The following is a 17,565-nucleotide window of genomic DNA, read 5'->3' as shown; positions in this document are numbered from 1 at the left end:
ATAAGCTTCTGTATACTACTAGATTCTGACTAGGAGAAGTGGCCCCATCACAATAATAGCCAGTAGAGGGAAGAGTTCTGTACAAAAACTGGCTGAAATACTGTAAAACAGTAACTGCTGAAATGTTTCATGGAAATGAACTTGCTGTGGGCTGCTCGAATCATAAAAGATATCACAAGGACAACATGCTGTCATATCTGGTGCTAGCTGGAAATCTGAAATGAAAACCCATTAACTACTTGCTACATCTGTGCAAACCTACTGACTTCAATCTGACTTTTTTTTCTTCTATAAGCTGATTGAATAGTACTATGCACAGAATCTGGTTTATTTTCTTCAAATGCTTAAACTCGTTCCCATTCTGCCCCCCTAAGCTCCCCAAGGTACAATTTGATCTGTTTAAAAAAAAATAGAGCATCAGCTTTCTTCTCTGTTGCTTATTCATGTTTCCCATTTTGCAGTAATTCAGCATGGTAAACAAACATCTTCCCTGTTATGTGTTGGTTTGAGTTCCAATTTTGGCAGTTTTGTAAACTAAAGTTTTACACTCCCACCATAGTTAGGATAACTTCATTCCCTAATGGATACTTAACACATCTAATTACTCTATTTCTAAGCTACAAGCACTTTGATAAATGTTTCTGTTCTTCCACTTCAGAAGCTTTCCAGCTGCAACATTTTCTACTGAATAAAACATTATCAGTGACTTTGCCCATAAATAATACAGCACAAACACCAATGTAGTCCCAACTGTATATAATAATCTCAGAATTCCACTGGGACTTTCTAGTGACATCATAATAAACTATGAGAAAAAGCTAAAGATACATTAAATTATAGTTTGGGTATCTTTTATATATATTTTTACACACGATAAAAAAGCCTCAGATACTCAACACAGCAATTTAAGGTTTGTTTTTTTTTTTTACTACTTCAAACCCAGGAGATGTAATTTCAAAGCAGGATTCAGAAGATTACATACTTGTAAGGAAAAACTGAATGCACCTTCATTTATTTTGCTTTCACAAATCCTATGTTGCAGCCCAGTCTATATCATTGTCTCACTGTATCAGGAGCATTTCAAAGAGTCTGAAAACAGCTGAAGGATAGGTAGTAAGATCATAGGTGATGAGATGCAGAGGTAAGGAGGTTGACTCAACAACTGCAGTGAGAAAACTGAGTTTTCCTTAAGATCAGTATTGAGACAGAGTATTAATCAGTTACCTCCCTGGAGAAAAAAAATACAGCATCAAATGTCTCTTTACTAAGGCCACATGGTACTTTCCTGAAGAAGAATTAATGGGAAAGGCTAAGTTTGCCACTCTTGCATTTATCTGTGTATGCATAGCCTCAAGATTAGTGTTCAAGAGTAGTGTTCTATTGAAAAATGACCAGATGGTCCTTGGACAGCTTATCTTACTGGTGTTTCTATGTATTTACTAGTCTCCAATTTGACCCAGGAGGAAGGATTTAGGTGGGTGGTGGAAGTTAGACCAACTCAGCACACTGCATGCTCAGGGAGAGAAACTGGAGCACAAAAGGGGAGAAAAACTGGAGCACAAAAGGGGAGAGAAGGAGAGCAAGACACCTAGAAAGGTTTCTATGATGTGGAGAGATGAGATGACTGGGGGAAAGAAAAAAAATAGAAAAACAGTATGAAAAGAAGATTAAGACATTTGTGTTTGGGAGGGATGAAGAAAAAGAATCAAGACAGGGTAAAATCAGGGTGAATCAGCTTTGAGCTCCCCACACTTAAAAGAAGCTCTGGGTCTCTCAATTAAAAAGATCAGAGTACCATTACTGTATGCTGCATTTGAACAGAAATCATAGCCTAAAAACATATACCAGCAATTGGTATTTTTCCCGCTTCAGATACTGATACTCTAATTATCACAAATTCAAACACTTCTTTCAAAACGTGGTACATGTATATACATATGTATGCCTATCTGCCACTGAATAGTATATGCCAGAAGCCAGCAATTCTGGCTTCTGTTAAAGTGTCTCCAGGAAGGAAGTACTATGGAGTATAGGAAGGCTATGTTATATTGTCTCATTAGCTTCTGAACTACTACTTAAGAGAGGGTTGACATTACTCCCCTTTCTCACATTTAACTAGAGCATTCAAACCCTTCCATGTGTACATACATTTATGCATCCTTCCTTTCCCTCAGTTCATCAACTTACTGGATAGAGTTCTCAATGCGCGTGATGGTGAGAAAAGCAGCTAGGTTTGCTGTGTAGGAGGAGATGACAATCAAAGCAAAAAGCCACCAAGCCCCCATCATCAGTCGTGTTGCCAGGGTTGTATATGGAACTTCTCCTCCTGTGGAAAAGAAGGAAAAGCAAGAATTGTAATTTGGCAGAAGGAAATCCAGATCGCCATTACTCAGGCTGCGTGCAGGAGACCTTGGGTCAGAAGGGTGATTGCTTTCATAAAATTAGCAAAATTTTTGAGCCATGCTTTCTGTGCAGTGAAAATGATAAAGGAGACTCACGGTCAGCCATTATTATCATATTTGATCTGTTCTGCTACTGTGTCTTTAATTGCAATTCATCTGCCTATCCTATTCCGTAATGGAAATAGACTTCAAGATCTAAGAACAAGGTGGGGAGTAAATTCTTAAAATGTTCTTTCCTTAGAGCTCTCATACACAGGCCTTAATTAAGCTTTTCTTGAGTTCTGGAGAATATAAAGTTAAACCAAACACATCAAAACACAATTATTTCTCACAGTCCTGTGGGCAAGCAGATGCTCATAAGATCTGTACATATATGTGCAACTTGCTTCATGTCCACCAGGACTTGAAAAAAATAAAATCACATGCTGAAAAAAGAGTGCAAAACTACTTTGTGTTCCCATGGTTGCTTTTCCTCAGAATTTAAATGGCATGCAAACAAAACATTAACAGCAGTTAAATCTACCAGTGCTTTGGTGGCTCACAAGAGCTGCTCACTACAGCTTGTGTGGACAGAGCCCTTTTAAGCAAGCCATGAAAAACGTGTTATGCAAACAGCTGCCCACAAGATGTTAAATCTTTACAGAACTCTTTCAATTAAAAATATACAGATTTTTAGATGAAAGAAAATTAATTCTTTTAAAGATGTCTGTTTTTGTCTGTAGTAAAAGTTTTGTTACAGCTATAAGTACTAAGAAAGACAGGTGAAAGCACTAAACATTCCCAGTAAACTGCTCAAGAGATTCACCCCTCTGTCTCTCTCCATACTCAGTGCTTTAGAAGGTAGTCATCATTTCCAGGGAGTTTTCTCAGATGCAAAATCTTATGACCATGTAACAGAATGAGAACTTGAATTGTCATATGCGATGCAGCTTGTTACAGATTCCATCACCCATAAGTGTTTTGTACTTGATACTCACTTGTATAAAAACTTCTTTTTCTTCCTCAGTAAATAAGTTTATTGCAATTTTTCTTCCCATTACTCTTATCCTAAGTAGACGTAATTTTCAGTTACAAACACAAATCATCTAGACATTTAATCAGCTCTTGAATATAAGGCACCACCTTGGGGACCCTGCATCACCAAACAAGTGTGAAGCTTTTTTTCTACCTAGTAACGTGAGGTTCTGCTACATGCTAAATAGTAACTGATCTCATTTAGTTATATTTACAGCATGTAAGTATTCAAATCTTTGCCTTTTAAGAATTCCAGTATTGAAAGAAAAAAAAAATAAAATAAATAAATCTACTATACTCCTGCAATCAGAACTAAATTTTCTTTTTCTTTTTCATTTTCTTTATCTAAAACAAGAATCTTCTAATCAGGTCAGGAGCTATTGTTTCAGTAAAAGACTTCCAAAGACGAACATTAGCTTCAACATCTAAAGATTTTTTTTTTTTTTTTTTTGTCTCCTGCATACGTTTCAAGTGATTGTTAATAGAATGTTTCCACTCTACAACAATTTTGTGTGTGTGTGATGTCTTTGGAATATTTCATTTAAAAATGTTTTGTTTTTTTTTTAATCAAATGAAAAGACATTGATATCAATTCATTGGAACAGACTGTTTGTCCTTTTAACTTTCACATGCCAATCCCTGCAGATAATCTTTGTATTAAATTGAAACAGGTAGAATTCATAGAGGAGAAGCCAATGATCTCCTGGGCATCCTTGCATTTCCATTTTATAGCTTAATGAGTAAAACTCTAAGTTCTCATGTTTTTTATTGAAGTGAACCATCAGAAAAGAGAGGACTACTGAAAGTCACACACCTGCCTTCTGGGCACAGCTTAAGTTTTCAACTGATGATGCTGTTCAGTAAGCAATTGTAAAATCTATGACAGATCCCTCAGCAATAGAGCTTGCTTTTGCTCATATGGTGAAGTTTTCCCATACATGGGGAATGGTACCCACCATTGATTGTTACCTTTTCTTTATTAACATCCATGTTAACAATGGACTTTAAGTAACAGTGTTGCAATCCCTAAGTCATTTAGATCAACCTAATGCACTCTAATATCTTGTGTATGAGCATTCAATAAATGAAACTTGATGACAAAGCTTGCATATGACTACAAGAAGCACAGAAAATAATTTAGTGCTCAAAAAAATCTTTGCTCTGATACTTCTTAAACCATTTCTAAAGTAGGCCTGATGCTGCAGCTGCAAGGGTACATGATCTCTAATCATTACAGGCAACCTTCTCCTCCTCTCCTGGTGAAGGAAAGAAAAAAAACCAAAAGAAATCTTTTAATAAAATCATAGAACTGTTTGAGTTAGACCAGGTGACCTTCAAAGGTGCCTTCTAACTCCCCTGCAATGTATAGGGACACCTACAGCTAGGTCAGGTTGCTCAGAGCCTGGTCCAGCCTGGCCTTGAGCGTCTACAGACAGGCTGGTGTATTCACCACATCCCTAGGCAGCCTATTCCAGTGCTTCATTACTCTTATGGTAAAAAAATATTATTCCTTCTATTAAATCTCCCCTCCTACTGCGAAACCATTTCCCCTTGTCCTATCACCACTGGCCCCGCTAAAGAGCTGGTCTCCTTTCTTATAGCTATTCACTAGGTACTGAAAGGCTGCTCTCAGATCTCCCTAAAGCCTCCTCTTTTCCAGGCTGAACAGCCTCAGCTCTCTGAGCCTGTTCTTGTAGGACAGGCGTTCCACCCCTTAGGTCACTTTTGTGGCCCTCCTCTGGATGCGAACCTTCCCCTTGCACTTGGACATTTTGAACCTCATGAAGTTTACATCTGTGCCTACTCCTCAAGCCTATCTAGGTCCCTCTGGATGGCATCTCATCCCTTAGATGTGTCAACCACAGCACACAGCTTGGTGTCATCGGCAAACTTGTTGAGGGTGCACTCAATCCCACGGTCAACGTCATTGATGAAGACATTAAGGAACATGACTTGCCATCAGAATGACTGGCTACAGCTATTGCTTTACTGCTGCAGTATAATTTCTTTGACATCTAGTCAGAGAGCAAATGCCATACAGTCGTGTTCTATTGTAGTGTTTGCTAAAAGACTTATCTTACTATGACAGCTCACCTTAAGAAACATCGTCATCCCCATCCCCCAGTTTGGTTTCTAAGATAAAATTCCCTATAGCTTTTTTTTCCTAGCATAAATCTACATGTTTCTTCATGCTGAGGAGCACCAAGTCAGTAAAGAGTGCAGCAATCACTGGTTTTCCATTACAGTTACTGTGAAAAAGAGTTACAGATCTTACAGTTACCATTCTTGACTGTGAAGTAGTACGTACGTACAACTCCTAGGGCTCTGCTTGGTGAAAATATTCCCAGTATCTAGTATAGATTTTATGTATGCACATAATATCAAGAATCACAGTCTATACTTGGTAGGAGTGGCTACACATGACAGATAATGTATGCATACATACAGTGTGCAAAGGAGGAGGCATCAAGAAAAACATCCAATCTTTCTGCTGTTGTCTTATACTATACCAGCAAAGTTTCAAAATCCACAATGGCAAAGGAGCCTAGCTGCTGTCATGCCAATAAGTTGATGACTAGTGTAAAACTTGTCCTACCATACCTCATTCCCATAATGAAATTCATCCACAGAAGTTAAGACTCTGGCTGCAGTTACACCAAAAAGATGGCTATTTTAGTATTATAGTATAATATATACGAAATATATTATATTTAGTATTTAATATTATTTTAGTATTTGTATTAGTATATGAATATATAAATAAATATATTTATATATTAAAAAACTGAGTTCCTTTCATGACACAAATGGAAATTAAAAACAACACTCAACAGTCCTGATACTTGATATAGCTAATGGACAGGTCTCAAAAGAACACAGAGGCTGTACTATTCTTTAGAGTTGTCCCTTCCAATACCCCTGCAGCAAATAGAGGGGTTTAATATAACACAACATGCCAATACCTGTAGACAAGGTGTGTGGAAGCTACAGCTTCCAGTATAATTCACTTGACACTTTTGTTGTATTCTAGGAATAATTTCAAAACCTAAAATTGCCTTTAAAATTTGCAGATTGCATGTGCAGAAATAAAAAGATTTTCTAGACTAAACTAAGCTAGTTTAGCAATCTTGTTTGAAGCTTTTTAAAACAACTGATTTACCTTAGAAGTGACAGTGAAAGCAATTGCTTTTAGTCCTCCCACTCTTATCTAATGCAGCTTTTGTTCATTAATCCTAGGTTAACTTAATGCTGGCCTACTTCAGACAACAGGCTTATACTACAACTACATTTGTTTATTTTCATTTCCTTCCAAGAGCTTCGAGCTAGCTATCAGCAGGCAAGAAAAATAATGCATTGTCTAGGCAACACAAACAATGAAATGTATAATTATGACAAACCTAAAAGAACAGACAATAAAAGCACGAGGTGACAAAATGTGAGTGTACATAATACTGAGAGAACTTGCAACTGGTCTGTAGTTAAATTAGCTTGCCTGTTTCAGCTCTTGTAGCTCTATACAATCTGTCATCATTGTTAACCATTTATTTTTGTCAGTCATTTTCCCTTAGGTTTGAATGACTGCAACTGTTTAAAAGTACTTCTTAAAACAATGAAACACACACAGAAAATCCATAAAACATCATTACTTTACATCCTGAATTTGAAAAGTCTGTTATATGACATATCTGAAGGCCGTTCAGAGCCATACTGGGAGCCTACCCACAGACACTCCACATGTGAAGAGAGAGGCTTCAGTAAGAAGGGTTAGAAGGGACATTAGAAAAATCGTATGCTGTGATGTCTTTTCATGAAAAAATACAGGTGTGTCAAATCACAGAGACTAGATTCCTCCAACAGACAAAATTCAGTTTGTCACCAATACCCACCATCAATAGCTCTAATTTTACCAGCATATTTCAGATGCCAATGACGCTGTCAAACCTTCCATCATTTAAGCTAATATAGTCTCTGCTAGAGGTCAGTAGTGCTCTGAATTGCTGTGTGTGGACTTTCAGACAATTATTTCAATTTTGAGAACTGTGAAAAAGATAATTGAGACTATTTTGCTGAGGAACTCTATTACTACTGAACTAGAAAGCAGGCATTTTAATTGTGCTTGAAACAGAGAGGTAAAGAAATAATAGAGCAGGTTACTTGGGGACAGATTTTGGCTCTGCTTTTACTTGTAAAAATTCTGCCTACATTTGGTGAATTATCGGCCTTTGGAAAAAAGCACAAAGGACTGGGAGTTGGCTGCAGTTTAGCCTTTAGCTTGTTAGAACAGTCACATCAATTATTCTATGCATCTGCAATCTCCATTTGCACAAATATAAAGTGTGGAATTCTGCTGCAAACAGTTTAGATCAATGTATATCTTAGGCTTGCTTTGTGAAAGGGGCATTTAACAGAGAGTGGGTGTGAAGGAGTAGTTATTATCAACACAGACACAAAGGCATTTTGTATTTTTTGCTATTTTTGTCACATGAAACAAAAGTTTGTCTAAGTTATTACAGTTTGCTGAACACAGCTCTTCAAAGGCATCATCTTTTGGGGGCACTAGCTATCCCTATTGTTCTGTTAGAAACTTTCTCGATAATGTAAAATCTTTCCAGTCTTCAACTGAAAAATGTTCAATTTAGTTGAAAACAGAAAAAATAATACACTCTTTGCAGTCAATGAAGCCTGTGTCCATTTCCACTAGCTATGACATAAATTCATTCATTCTTTCCATCTTTTCATTTTGCACCCACACTTTTCCATTCTTCCTTGAATTGTGCAGATTGCATTCATTTCTGTGAGATATAAACTGGCATGTTGTAACCTGCGTTTGTAATTTTACATTGTGTGCCGAAGGTAATATCCATTGACAACTGCAGGCATTATATATATATTCTTCAACAGAAGAATACAACTCCTTGAATTGGTAATGCTTTCCAAGCAAGCTTGTAAATCAGTAGCTGCAATCCCTAGCCTTGCACATACTGGCAGATTGTATAGCACTACAAGCAGAGAAGGGAATAAGTATGAGGCAGGGCGGTGACCAGATTTCACAGCCTAGACAGGTTCAAGAGCTTGCTCCTGCTTTTATTCACTACATATCTTTATTTCTTCCCTAATGTTTTGTTTTTAACCAGAGGGGTGCAATTTATTTTATAGTTATTATTTTAGTGAAAAGACACATTTCAGATATTTTGTTTCATACTTAAAACAAATCCTCAGATCTTACTCCCTAAACAGAAAGAGCTGGGCTCTGGTTCACCAGAAGGAGTAGGCTCTGTAGGGCAATAGCCTTTTTAAGGAAATAAGCAAACAAGATAACCACACTGCTAGTACAACACTACCACAAATCCAAAACCCTACAGTGATTCTAGAAGCTGCTGTCAAATACAAAAGATCTGGGGGGCTCTCACTGTCAAGATACCCTGTTACAATTGGAATGATTAAAGTGGTAGAAGGGTGACACAAGAGAGTAATAGCAAAGAGACCAGTGCAGATAGGATGGTATTTCAAAGGAAAAGTAAAGGTACTCACCCATCTCCAAAGATCAAGGTTTGTAAGAAAGACTCCACAAGTAAGAGATCTCCAACCTGAGTTCCTTCCCTGGTGGCAGTCAGTCCTGAAATGGGATCTAGGAGAGGTGCAGCCAGGCTCCACCCCTTCTTTTCAAACAGGTGAATTGCCTCCACATGTGCTCCCAGGGCTGACTGGGTCTTATCCTCAGATATCAATGGTTCAGGCCATGACTCAACAGTTATCATACATCCTCACATATCAGATTTTTAGGAATAAATGTGAAACTCATTTCAATATTTAAAACTTGTGAAAAGTTAATTTTAAGATAACTAGAATAGTTGGTATTTTCTCCTGTCTAGCACCAAAATTATTTAGTGAAGTCATTACTATTCATAATAATGCTGGTATTAATCTTCAAATTAAAAATATTAGAGACTTTTTTGATGTCTGTGCATTCATCTTCCCAGCACACAATTCGACAGAGACATTTTTATACGCCTACTTGAACAGCATTACAGTTTGCTAAACACAAGTCCTTTAAAAGTCATCAAATACCACTTAAGGGGCAAATATATCCTATCATTCTCTATACTGAAAGTCTCATTTAGTGTCCTCTACTGTCAGATTTCAGCAATAATCTCTCTCTTGAGTGCCTTCTCCATGTGTGGATATGGTGTAGCTCCCAGCAACACAGTTTTTCCGTATGCCATGGACATAGTTTGGCTTCTTTTTTTCCCCCTCCTTCTCTTAATAATTTTGAGGATAAGGAAAGTTTTAGGCATAAATAAACATAAATAGATATGCATATATACATATGTATGTAAAGTAATACAGTGTTTTTTATAGTGATATATTTTGGAACTTTGAAGTTTGACTATATTCTTGAAGACTTTCACATAATCAGATTGGGTGATTAGAAAAAACTGGTGTTAGTACCTGCCATTTAACATCTAAACATGGAATATTTAAATATCATCTGGTACAAACCCAACACCTGCTTTTCTCAAAATACAGAATAGAAATGTCCATTGCCTCTTTTGTATAACTATTTTGAATGGCATCAATTTCACCCCATAATGCACCATCAACATACAGGTTTCTTTAGCTCCTAAGAAAATTTTAAAGCACTACATCCTATTGTTCTGCTGTGTACACTTACTCCCTGAAATCTGCAGCTTCATTGCAACCAATATTCCCCTTTTTCCCCATCTGTTCTTTATGTGCATTCAAGATGTTTCAGCATGGGTGGTGCAAGACTTAAAACATACTTCATTTAGATTGAATTCTCCTGTTGTAGCTCACATTTTCCCTTATACATTACAGATATGCCCTAGAGGAGCCAATTATTTGTTTTCCTGTCATTAGCATGTTTTCCTACAAGAAATCAATTCCTTCAAAGTTCTGAAATCCTCCAAAATATCTAATTCAATATTGATATAGCATCTTCTTCCTATCCTTCTTCCCCTTTGCCCACCTCATCCATTTATCTTTCAGTACATGGGTTAGCACACCAACCACATGAATCTTCCTATCAGATTTCAGTAACATCATAAAAAACAAACTTATATTCGTGAGTTAATTCTACTGTTCTTGTTTACTACTCAGAATTCTGGTGCTGCTCTATAGGCAATGATGTATAATGTGTTCACTTTGTCATTTGGTGCCCAGATTAATTTTTTTTTCTTAATGTCTTAATTCTGAACTAAACAATCACTTACCCTCTTCCATGTATTATTGTTAGCGTAACGATCCCCTGACTAATCTCATTATGGTTGCTCCCTGGAAGACTGTTTCCTTTCAGCTGGGTGCAAAACACTGCCCTTGCTGCCCTCCCAGAAGGGAAGATACAATCCACAAAAGAAAGATCTTATTTATTCCTCCTCTTTAAATGACAGGCAGAACATCTGAGATGATCCTTCTTCTCCTCTGGGCTTATTTCAAATCCTTCCAACTAATCAGTAATTTTTAAAGTGGTTTGAGAAGCTGCATCTTATAGGTACATACAGACTCTTGTCAACAACTCCGTAAGCCTGCTCATGTTGTGGTATATACATGACCCTGTATAGGCAGGTCTAGGCTCCCTCTGCCCTCATACAAATGAGACTGGGCATGAACCAGCTCCAGTCAGAATGTTATCACCTACTTACACTGTCAAGCTAGGTTAGTGCTGGCCAGTAGTCTTTTACAAATTATATGTTGTATCTTTATTCAAAGCAGCTCATCCTATTGTCTACTTTCTATACAAGGATGATTATCTGTAATGTATGAATGTTGGGCTTTGCACAATCTCTTCCTGCATGTGTGCCTGTACAGAACTGTCTTAAGCTTGTACTATACATTTTCATTTTTATTTTCTAATTTTTGTTTTGATCAGAAGAATCCACTTTTTTTTTTTTTTTTTTTTTTTTTTGAGGGAAAATTTCTGTGCTGGGAACATAAAGCCTAATATTTATTTGTTATATTCTGGTTCCGGTACTCCCTTTGGAAGGTGGAAGACTGCCTATATACTGTGGTTATAGTCAATTACTCTCTACTTCTGCACCTGATGTTTACATGCTGTCTGTACTTTTCTCTATTGTAAAAGAACCTCTGACCAAGACTTTCCTTCTTTCCCTAATGAGGAATGTTGATGTTTATCATATTCTTTAAAAGAAACTCTATTTTTCCAGTGTCTTTAGAAGCTTTTCTTTTACATCCAAACTATATTTCCCCCACTACTATGGCTAGAAAATTAATGTAGAAAAAGCCCTTTTGGTCTCTGGCAAGAATGAAAACTTGACTTGCTACTTCTTTGGCTATCAGTTTTCTATCCCTGATCATATCATTGTGTTTAGACTTCTGTGAGAAAGAAAATTCCTAACTCCCTGTGAAAATCCTCCACTTGCTACTATTGTGCATCTATTCAGAAGTGCCTCTGGCATTTGACTTGCATACTAAGGCTCATTGCTCAGCTCTGTTTCCTCATTAATAGGGAAAGATTATCCATGCTGAGATTTCAAATGCTGGGGCTAACCAAGCATCAGTGGCACAGCCGCTCATCAAGTCACAGCCTGCTGTACCTCTCTGATAAATCTGTTCAGAAAGCTTTGACATACAAACAGAAATATTCAAAGATTGTCCAAATGACTACTCACAAACCAATTCATTTGAAACACAGGATTCTCAGCTATGTTCTTTGAAACTCTTCTACCTGAAGCTAGCAAATGTTCTGCTACCCAGGAAAAGACTGATGTTAACCATTGCAAAGCACTTCAGCCCACTATATTGTTTGTTTACTGCAGGGGGAGCAAACTACAAAGTAGTTAGGAGTTTTATTATCTTTTGCTTTTGTTGTCAAGTTATTTATCCATCTTCAAATATCAGACTAGCTCAGCTTGCTGTTCCTACTACAGTGGCTACATTCTAGTGACAGAGGAATAATCGTTTGGCCACCCATCTCCCTTGCAAAAGTGCCAAGATACATCAACAATTGTGATAGTCATCCCTAATTAAAAATTCCTTTGAAAATCAATCTGCACAGGTCTATCAGACACAGCTATTTACTACATGCTTCCAATAGCATTTGATTTCTCTCTTTTTCTTTTTAGATCTTTATTTCTACACTATAATTGTTAGTGGCAGTATATAGCTGAGAAATAATTTGTGACAATAGCATAACTAAGGACAAATTAAGAAGGGTAATCAGGTACAACATCCATTTAGATAAATGGGAGTTGCACCTATATGGGTCAGCTTTAGCATAGTCCTAATCATCAGTTACTGGACATAGCCTTTCTACAGTGCTCACCATTTAGAGAAGGAATGGGTCAGAGTCACTTTTAAATCATTCCTAAGATGTGACCTGAGCCTGTATCATTCAACTTCAGATTTAGACAGAAATGTGTTTGTCCACTTCTACTTATAACACTGCTGCTTCTTTATAGCTGAAACAAAAATCCTGGTAATCCCAAATGCAATGATCATATTTGCAGTGAGGAAAGTACAAAATGACAATTGAGAAAATTTTTCATAGGAGAAATTATAGCAAGTCAGTATCACAATTCAATGCACTTTGTTTAAGGCTACATTAATCAGAAATTTATGTCTCTGATTAAAAGTGAGGACGGTACAAAAATGATCATTTTCACCTATTTTTTTTTTTGAGTCAGGAATATTCAGATCAAGCCCAAGTATTTAAATATATACTTAAAGTATAAAAAAGTCTAGTAACTGCATTCCAGAAGAAAGGGATCTAATGTGATAATGGAAAATGTAACCTCTTTTCTGCTGAGCTGAGATTCCAATTTTCCGCATCACTAGCACTGATAATGTTACACAAACACTAGTCAATCATTAAATTAATTTCCATTAAATCAATGTCCTTAAAGGCCAAACAGTCTTTTAATAATTACCTGATTAAAATGATCTTAGCATAACATATTAGTTATACTATATTTATAATTCCCTTTCAGACAATAAATCATTCCCATTCACCCATTTTGCTAAAACTGTGACAATGAGGCAAAAGTTGGGAAGGAAAGCACATAATGACATAGAGAATGGCTGTGGGGTAGATTCTTCTGGTATCAGTGATTTTTCAGCCACATGCATCCGTCACACATTACTGTTACATAGCATTAAGCTTTGTATTAGTTCTATCTAAAGGCTTTTAAGTATAAAGCAACAACAAAATATTTTCCTTCAGATATTAGCCACTTCAAAGTGATCAAACTCAATCTTCCTGCAGAATTTTGAGAATGACATATTTTCAACTGCAAATCAAAGTTCATCATAGATTTAAAGTTTTTACAAACAACAGCTAGCATTAATTTAATAGCAATACATTGCAGTGACTTTGTGCAACTTGTGCAACAGAGACAAAGGATGGATGGGCTTCACATTGCTCCTACATGTAGTGAAATAATTACGTGATGAAGTATGGGAAAATGTATCATAAAAATATATTTCATTTTTCTATTTTTCTGTCATAACAGAAGAGAAATGACTGTGGCTAAAGTTTGAAAATTGAGGTGTCTACTAATATTTACTGCAGTTACTGGAAGCTTTTAGATGAAGCACTACTTACACTACATATATTCAGACGATGAAATACCATGCAAGGCTTGATATTTGAACGTAAATCTTTTGGATGCTGTAAGTAAGTATGATCAAATTTGAACTGCCAAGCTTCCTGCACTGCTCTAATGAATAGGTTGGCCAAAACCTCATGTATTAATGCCGCTGAAATGCAGAGTTTTATCAGAAAACTTAGCAAGGCTTCAAATTTAATTTTGGGGTTAACAAATCTAGCACCATCGGATTATATCTCAAAAATAACTGTGCAACAGGCCGAGCAGTTTTATCAACAGTTCTTTACTCAGGGGTGCTGACCAATCTTTTGTTGCCACCTTTACAACATAGGAGAATAATTTTGTATTATATAATTATAAACAGAGAAATACACAAAACCCAAATGTGACTGGAGGTCAATGTGTATGTGTGAAAAACACAAGGAGATTCTGGGGATCCTCTTTTGTAGGGCTGCAGCATGCGCTTCTAAGATTGCAAATGATTGCATACCTCTGCAAAGTCACTATTTGCAGCCACTGTGAATGCATCAATGATAGATACATTAGCTACTGTGTCAGAGAATAGTGGAACCCAATCTTAACAAATAACCTTATACACTGGCCACTTTCTGATTGGATTTAAAGAGATGTTGAACCCTAAATCACTTTCTGTTGCTAATGTCTGAATACCAATGCTCTAAAGACTCAAAGAACCACAATTAACATCTCTGGTATGTATCCATAAGTGACCAAGAAGCAAAGTGTCACATGCAGTTTACATTGCATTGGCCTTTCCATAGACTACTGACAATGTTATATGCAGTACCTTCTGGGATGGCAAAAGGGATTGTGCACAATGGACTGAAAATAGGCCATCTGCACATACGATCAACATCAAATTGAACAATGTCATTAATGAGATATTAAAGTGCTGCTTTATCTTAGAGCCTGTCAGGGAGGACATTATGAACATGAGGGAGACAAAGTCCCCTTTGGCTGAAACCAAACAGCTACAAATGAAACAAAATGTGACTCAGAGCATAAGGACAAATAATAGTTCCAGTAATGCCTGTGTGCAGAGTAATTGCCAGGTCATGGCCTGAAGCAGTATCTGAGCAGCAGGTGAGAATGCATGACTAACACAGGGAGCTCAGATGGAAGCAATGCACTTGTGTGACTGGAAGGGTTGGACTCTCAGTCCATCCCTCCTCATCCTCATTTGAGTTAGCAGCTGAAAGAGCAGCATCTCCCTGGATAGAGGTCATAATTTTCATGAGCCATCACTGGTCATCAGAAGGGGTGAGCTAACTTCTTTGTCATTATCTATTGTTACATAGTGCTTGTATCTCAGTAGAAGGCACTGTCATTGTCTACTTTTGTTGCACAGCTGCATATTCCTTGCTTGGGTTTTCAAAACTGCTTTTGCAAGATGTCTAAGCATCCATCATCACAGAGTGGTGTCTGACTCCTTCAGAGGCAAGGTGAATTGCATACGTTAGTTCAGTTTTTGTGCCACTAATTCTAGCCATCCTTTAACTTTCAGATCACTTCTCTGCAAAGAAATTCTAACTTTTCAGAATTTAACCACAACTAATATAGAAGCTCTAATGGTGTTTCTAAATAGCACATTTTTGAACTGTAGCCTGAAATTCCATCTTAGGTACATCCTGTAATGTTGTTATCAAAGCAATCTCTAAAGGTCAGCTTGACCTACTGTAATATTACAGAAGTTCATAGCAAAGAAAGGAAAGAAAAAATCCTCCTCCTTTTAAGTTTTGGTAAGAATAATGCTATAATGCCATTTATTCATTAAAGCCACTAATACAAATGCTCATGTTTGCTTGTTTAATAACTTTATTTATTTATTTTTTTTTTCAAATCACCTATTTTTTTGCTTAAGATAAAGATTCATAGAGACGCAAGAAATGATTTCAAGAATGTCTTCACCAGACAGTGAGTGTTTTCTGCTTTGGGGACAGAGAAATGCAAGAAGCAATTGTAAGAATGAAATATGTGCTTATACCTAAAAATGTGCTACTAGCAAGTATGTCTAGGCAAGCACAACTAACATTCTCGCTTGACTGCACTTCACTGTAACAGCTTCTTCGCAGAAGATTTTCTTTCTTTCCCATTTACTGTTATCTGTCCCAGTGTGGGGGAAACAAACTCTTTGGTCAGAACTACACTTTATCTCAGCTTTTGTCTGGCAGATGAGGTATTGCACATTTTTTACCCAACACCACCTCTTACTAACTGCAAAAGTACTTGAAAGGTGATGTCCTGTTTTGCAATCTCTCCTCCACTGGGGAGGGTGGAATAATAAGAATGAGGCAGCAGCTGGCTCTCAATTTACGATGCTGCCATAGTGAAGACAATATCCTTAAGTTGTATTCTGGGAAGCTGACAAAATGAAAATTTGAAAGATTCATCTTCTATCATTATCTGTTTATTTTCATTATTAATTTTAAATACTAAGTATTATTAAAATATTTAAATATAATAAATACATTTTTAGTAATAAGAACTTTAAATAATAAATTCAATTTCTACATGTTTTAGTAGTAGAAGAGATTTGAGGAAAAAATTCTCAACATTTGAAGAAGGGAGACAATTTTTCTAGGACCTAAAAAATCTCTCTGCTATTCCTGCTTTTACATGTTGCAGATGATTTTCCTGGCACATTCCCCCTAACTGGGGCTATGAAGAAGAGTCTTGTGGGCGGATAAAGCTGTGGCGCAGCTGTTGCAGAGGAGGGACTCCCCACCGACCAAAAAAAAAAAAAAGCAACCGAAAACTATCACGGGTTCCCCTCTAAGCTCATGTTCATCTGGTACCTCAGATAATCCCCACTGAAAAAGTCTCATCAGTCTGTAGATGAAACTGCTCTCATCCAAGCAGAAGGGAGCATTTTTAATAAAGCCATAACTCATATCCTCCTTCCTCCCTACCCTGAACACCCTACGTTGCCAACTTAAGTGCAAGCTTCTGGGCGGGAAAATCAATTATCAGGACAAGCAAGGCTTGCTTCTGCAGCTTCTAAACAACTTGGAAGATGACAGCATGAGTTACGTTCCTTCTTAAGGCAAGAATAATTCAGTTCCTGGCTAAACTGTTCTTCATTTCCTTCATTAAATACATAATATACGCAGATGAACTTTGAAAAGTCAAAACTGATTACTTAATCTGCATCTAACTTATCCATTCTTTATTAATATAGAGAACGTTATCATGTTAGAAATAATATTGATTACAGAAATTATTCTGAGTAAATGTGATTCTAAAGGGATGGAAGGAGATGAAGACATCCAATTCTATAGTTTTCCTTCTGACTCATTTGGTTTGATCAACATTTATACCCTAGTCAGACATACATTCCTTTCTCACAGTCAATTAATCAGGCTTGGAACAAGTCACATGGGAAGGAGGGTGTCTTTTGGGCTTTCACAGTGCTGTTCACTCTCTCAGGAAGTGCATTGGACACAACATCTCTAAATATACAGCTTCACATGCGCAATGCTATCACGCAAGAAAGCAGGTGCACATAAGATATAGAAATCCATTATTTTAGATGTCTCTGGGGTCTGCCT

The 17,565-nt window shown here is 37.0% G+C and overlaps 1 protein-coding gene across 7 annotated transcripts in view; it reads right to left on the bottom strand.

Moving 5' to 3' along the window:
- The window catches only part of GRID2 (glutamate ionotropic receptor delta type subunit 2), a 637,614-nt gene that overhangs the window by 90,771 nt on the left and 529,278 nt on the right, over positions 1 to 17,565 (bottom strand). For all 7 annotated transcript variants that reach the window (XR_001554883.2, XM_015861346.2, XM_032444177.1 and 4 more), the window contains one exon: positions 2,188 to 2,326. Coding sequence is in view for 6 of the 7 variants with exons in the window: in XM_015861346.2 (XP_015716832.1) it covers positions 2,188 to 2,326 (139 nt within the window). In the remaining variant the exon portion in view is untranslated. The remainder of the gene's footprint in view (positions 1 to 2,187; positions 2,327 to 17,565) is intronic.

Source organism: Coturnix japonica, chromosome 4, assembly GCF_001577835.2.
Source record: "Coturnix japonica isolate 7356 chromosome 4, Coturnix japonica 2.1, whole genome shotgun sequence".
NCBI lineage: Eukaryota > Metazoa > Chordata > Aves > Galliformes > Phasianidae > Coturnix > Coturnix japonica.
This window is presented reverse-complemented; position numbering and strand designations above follow the sequence as displayed.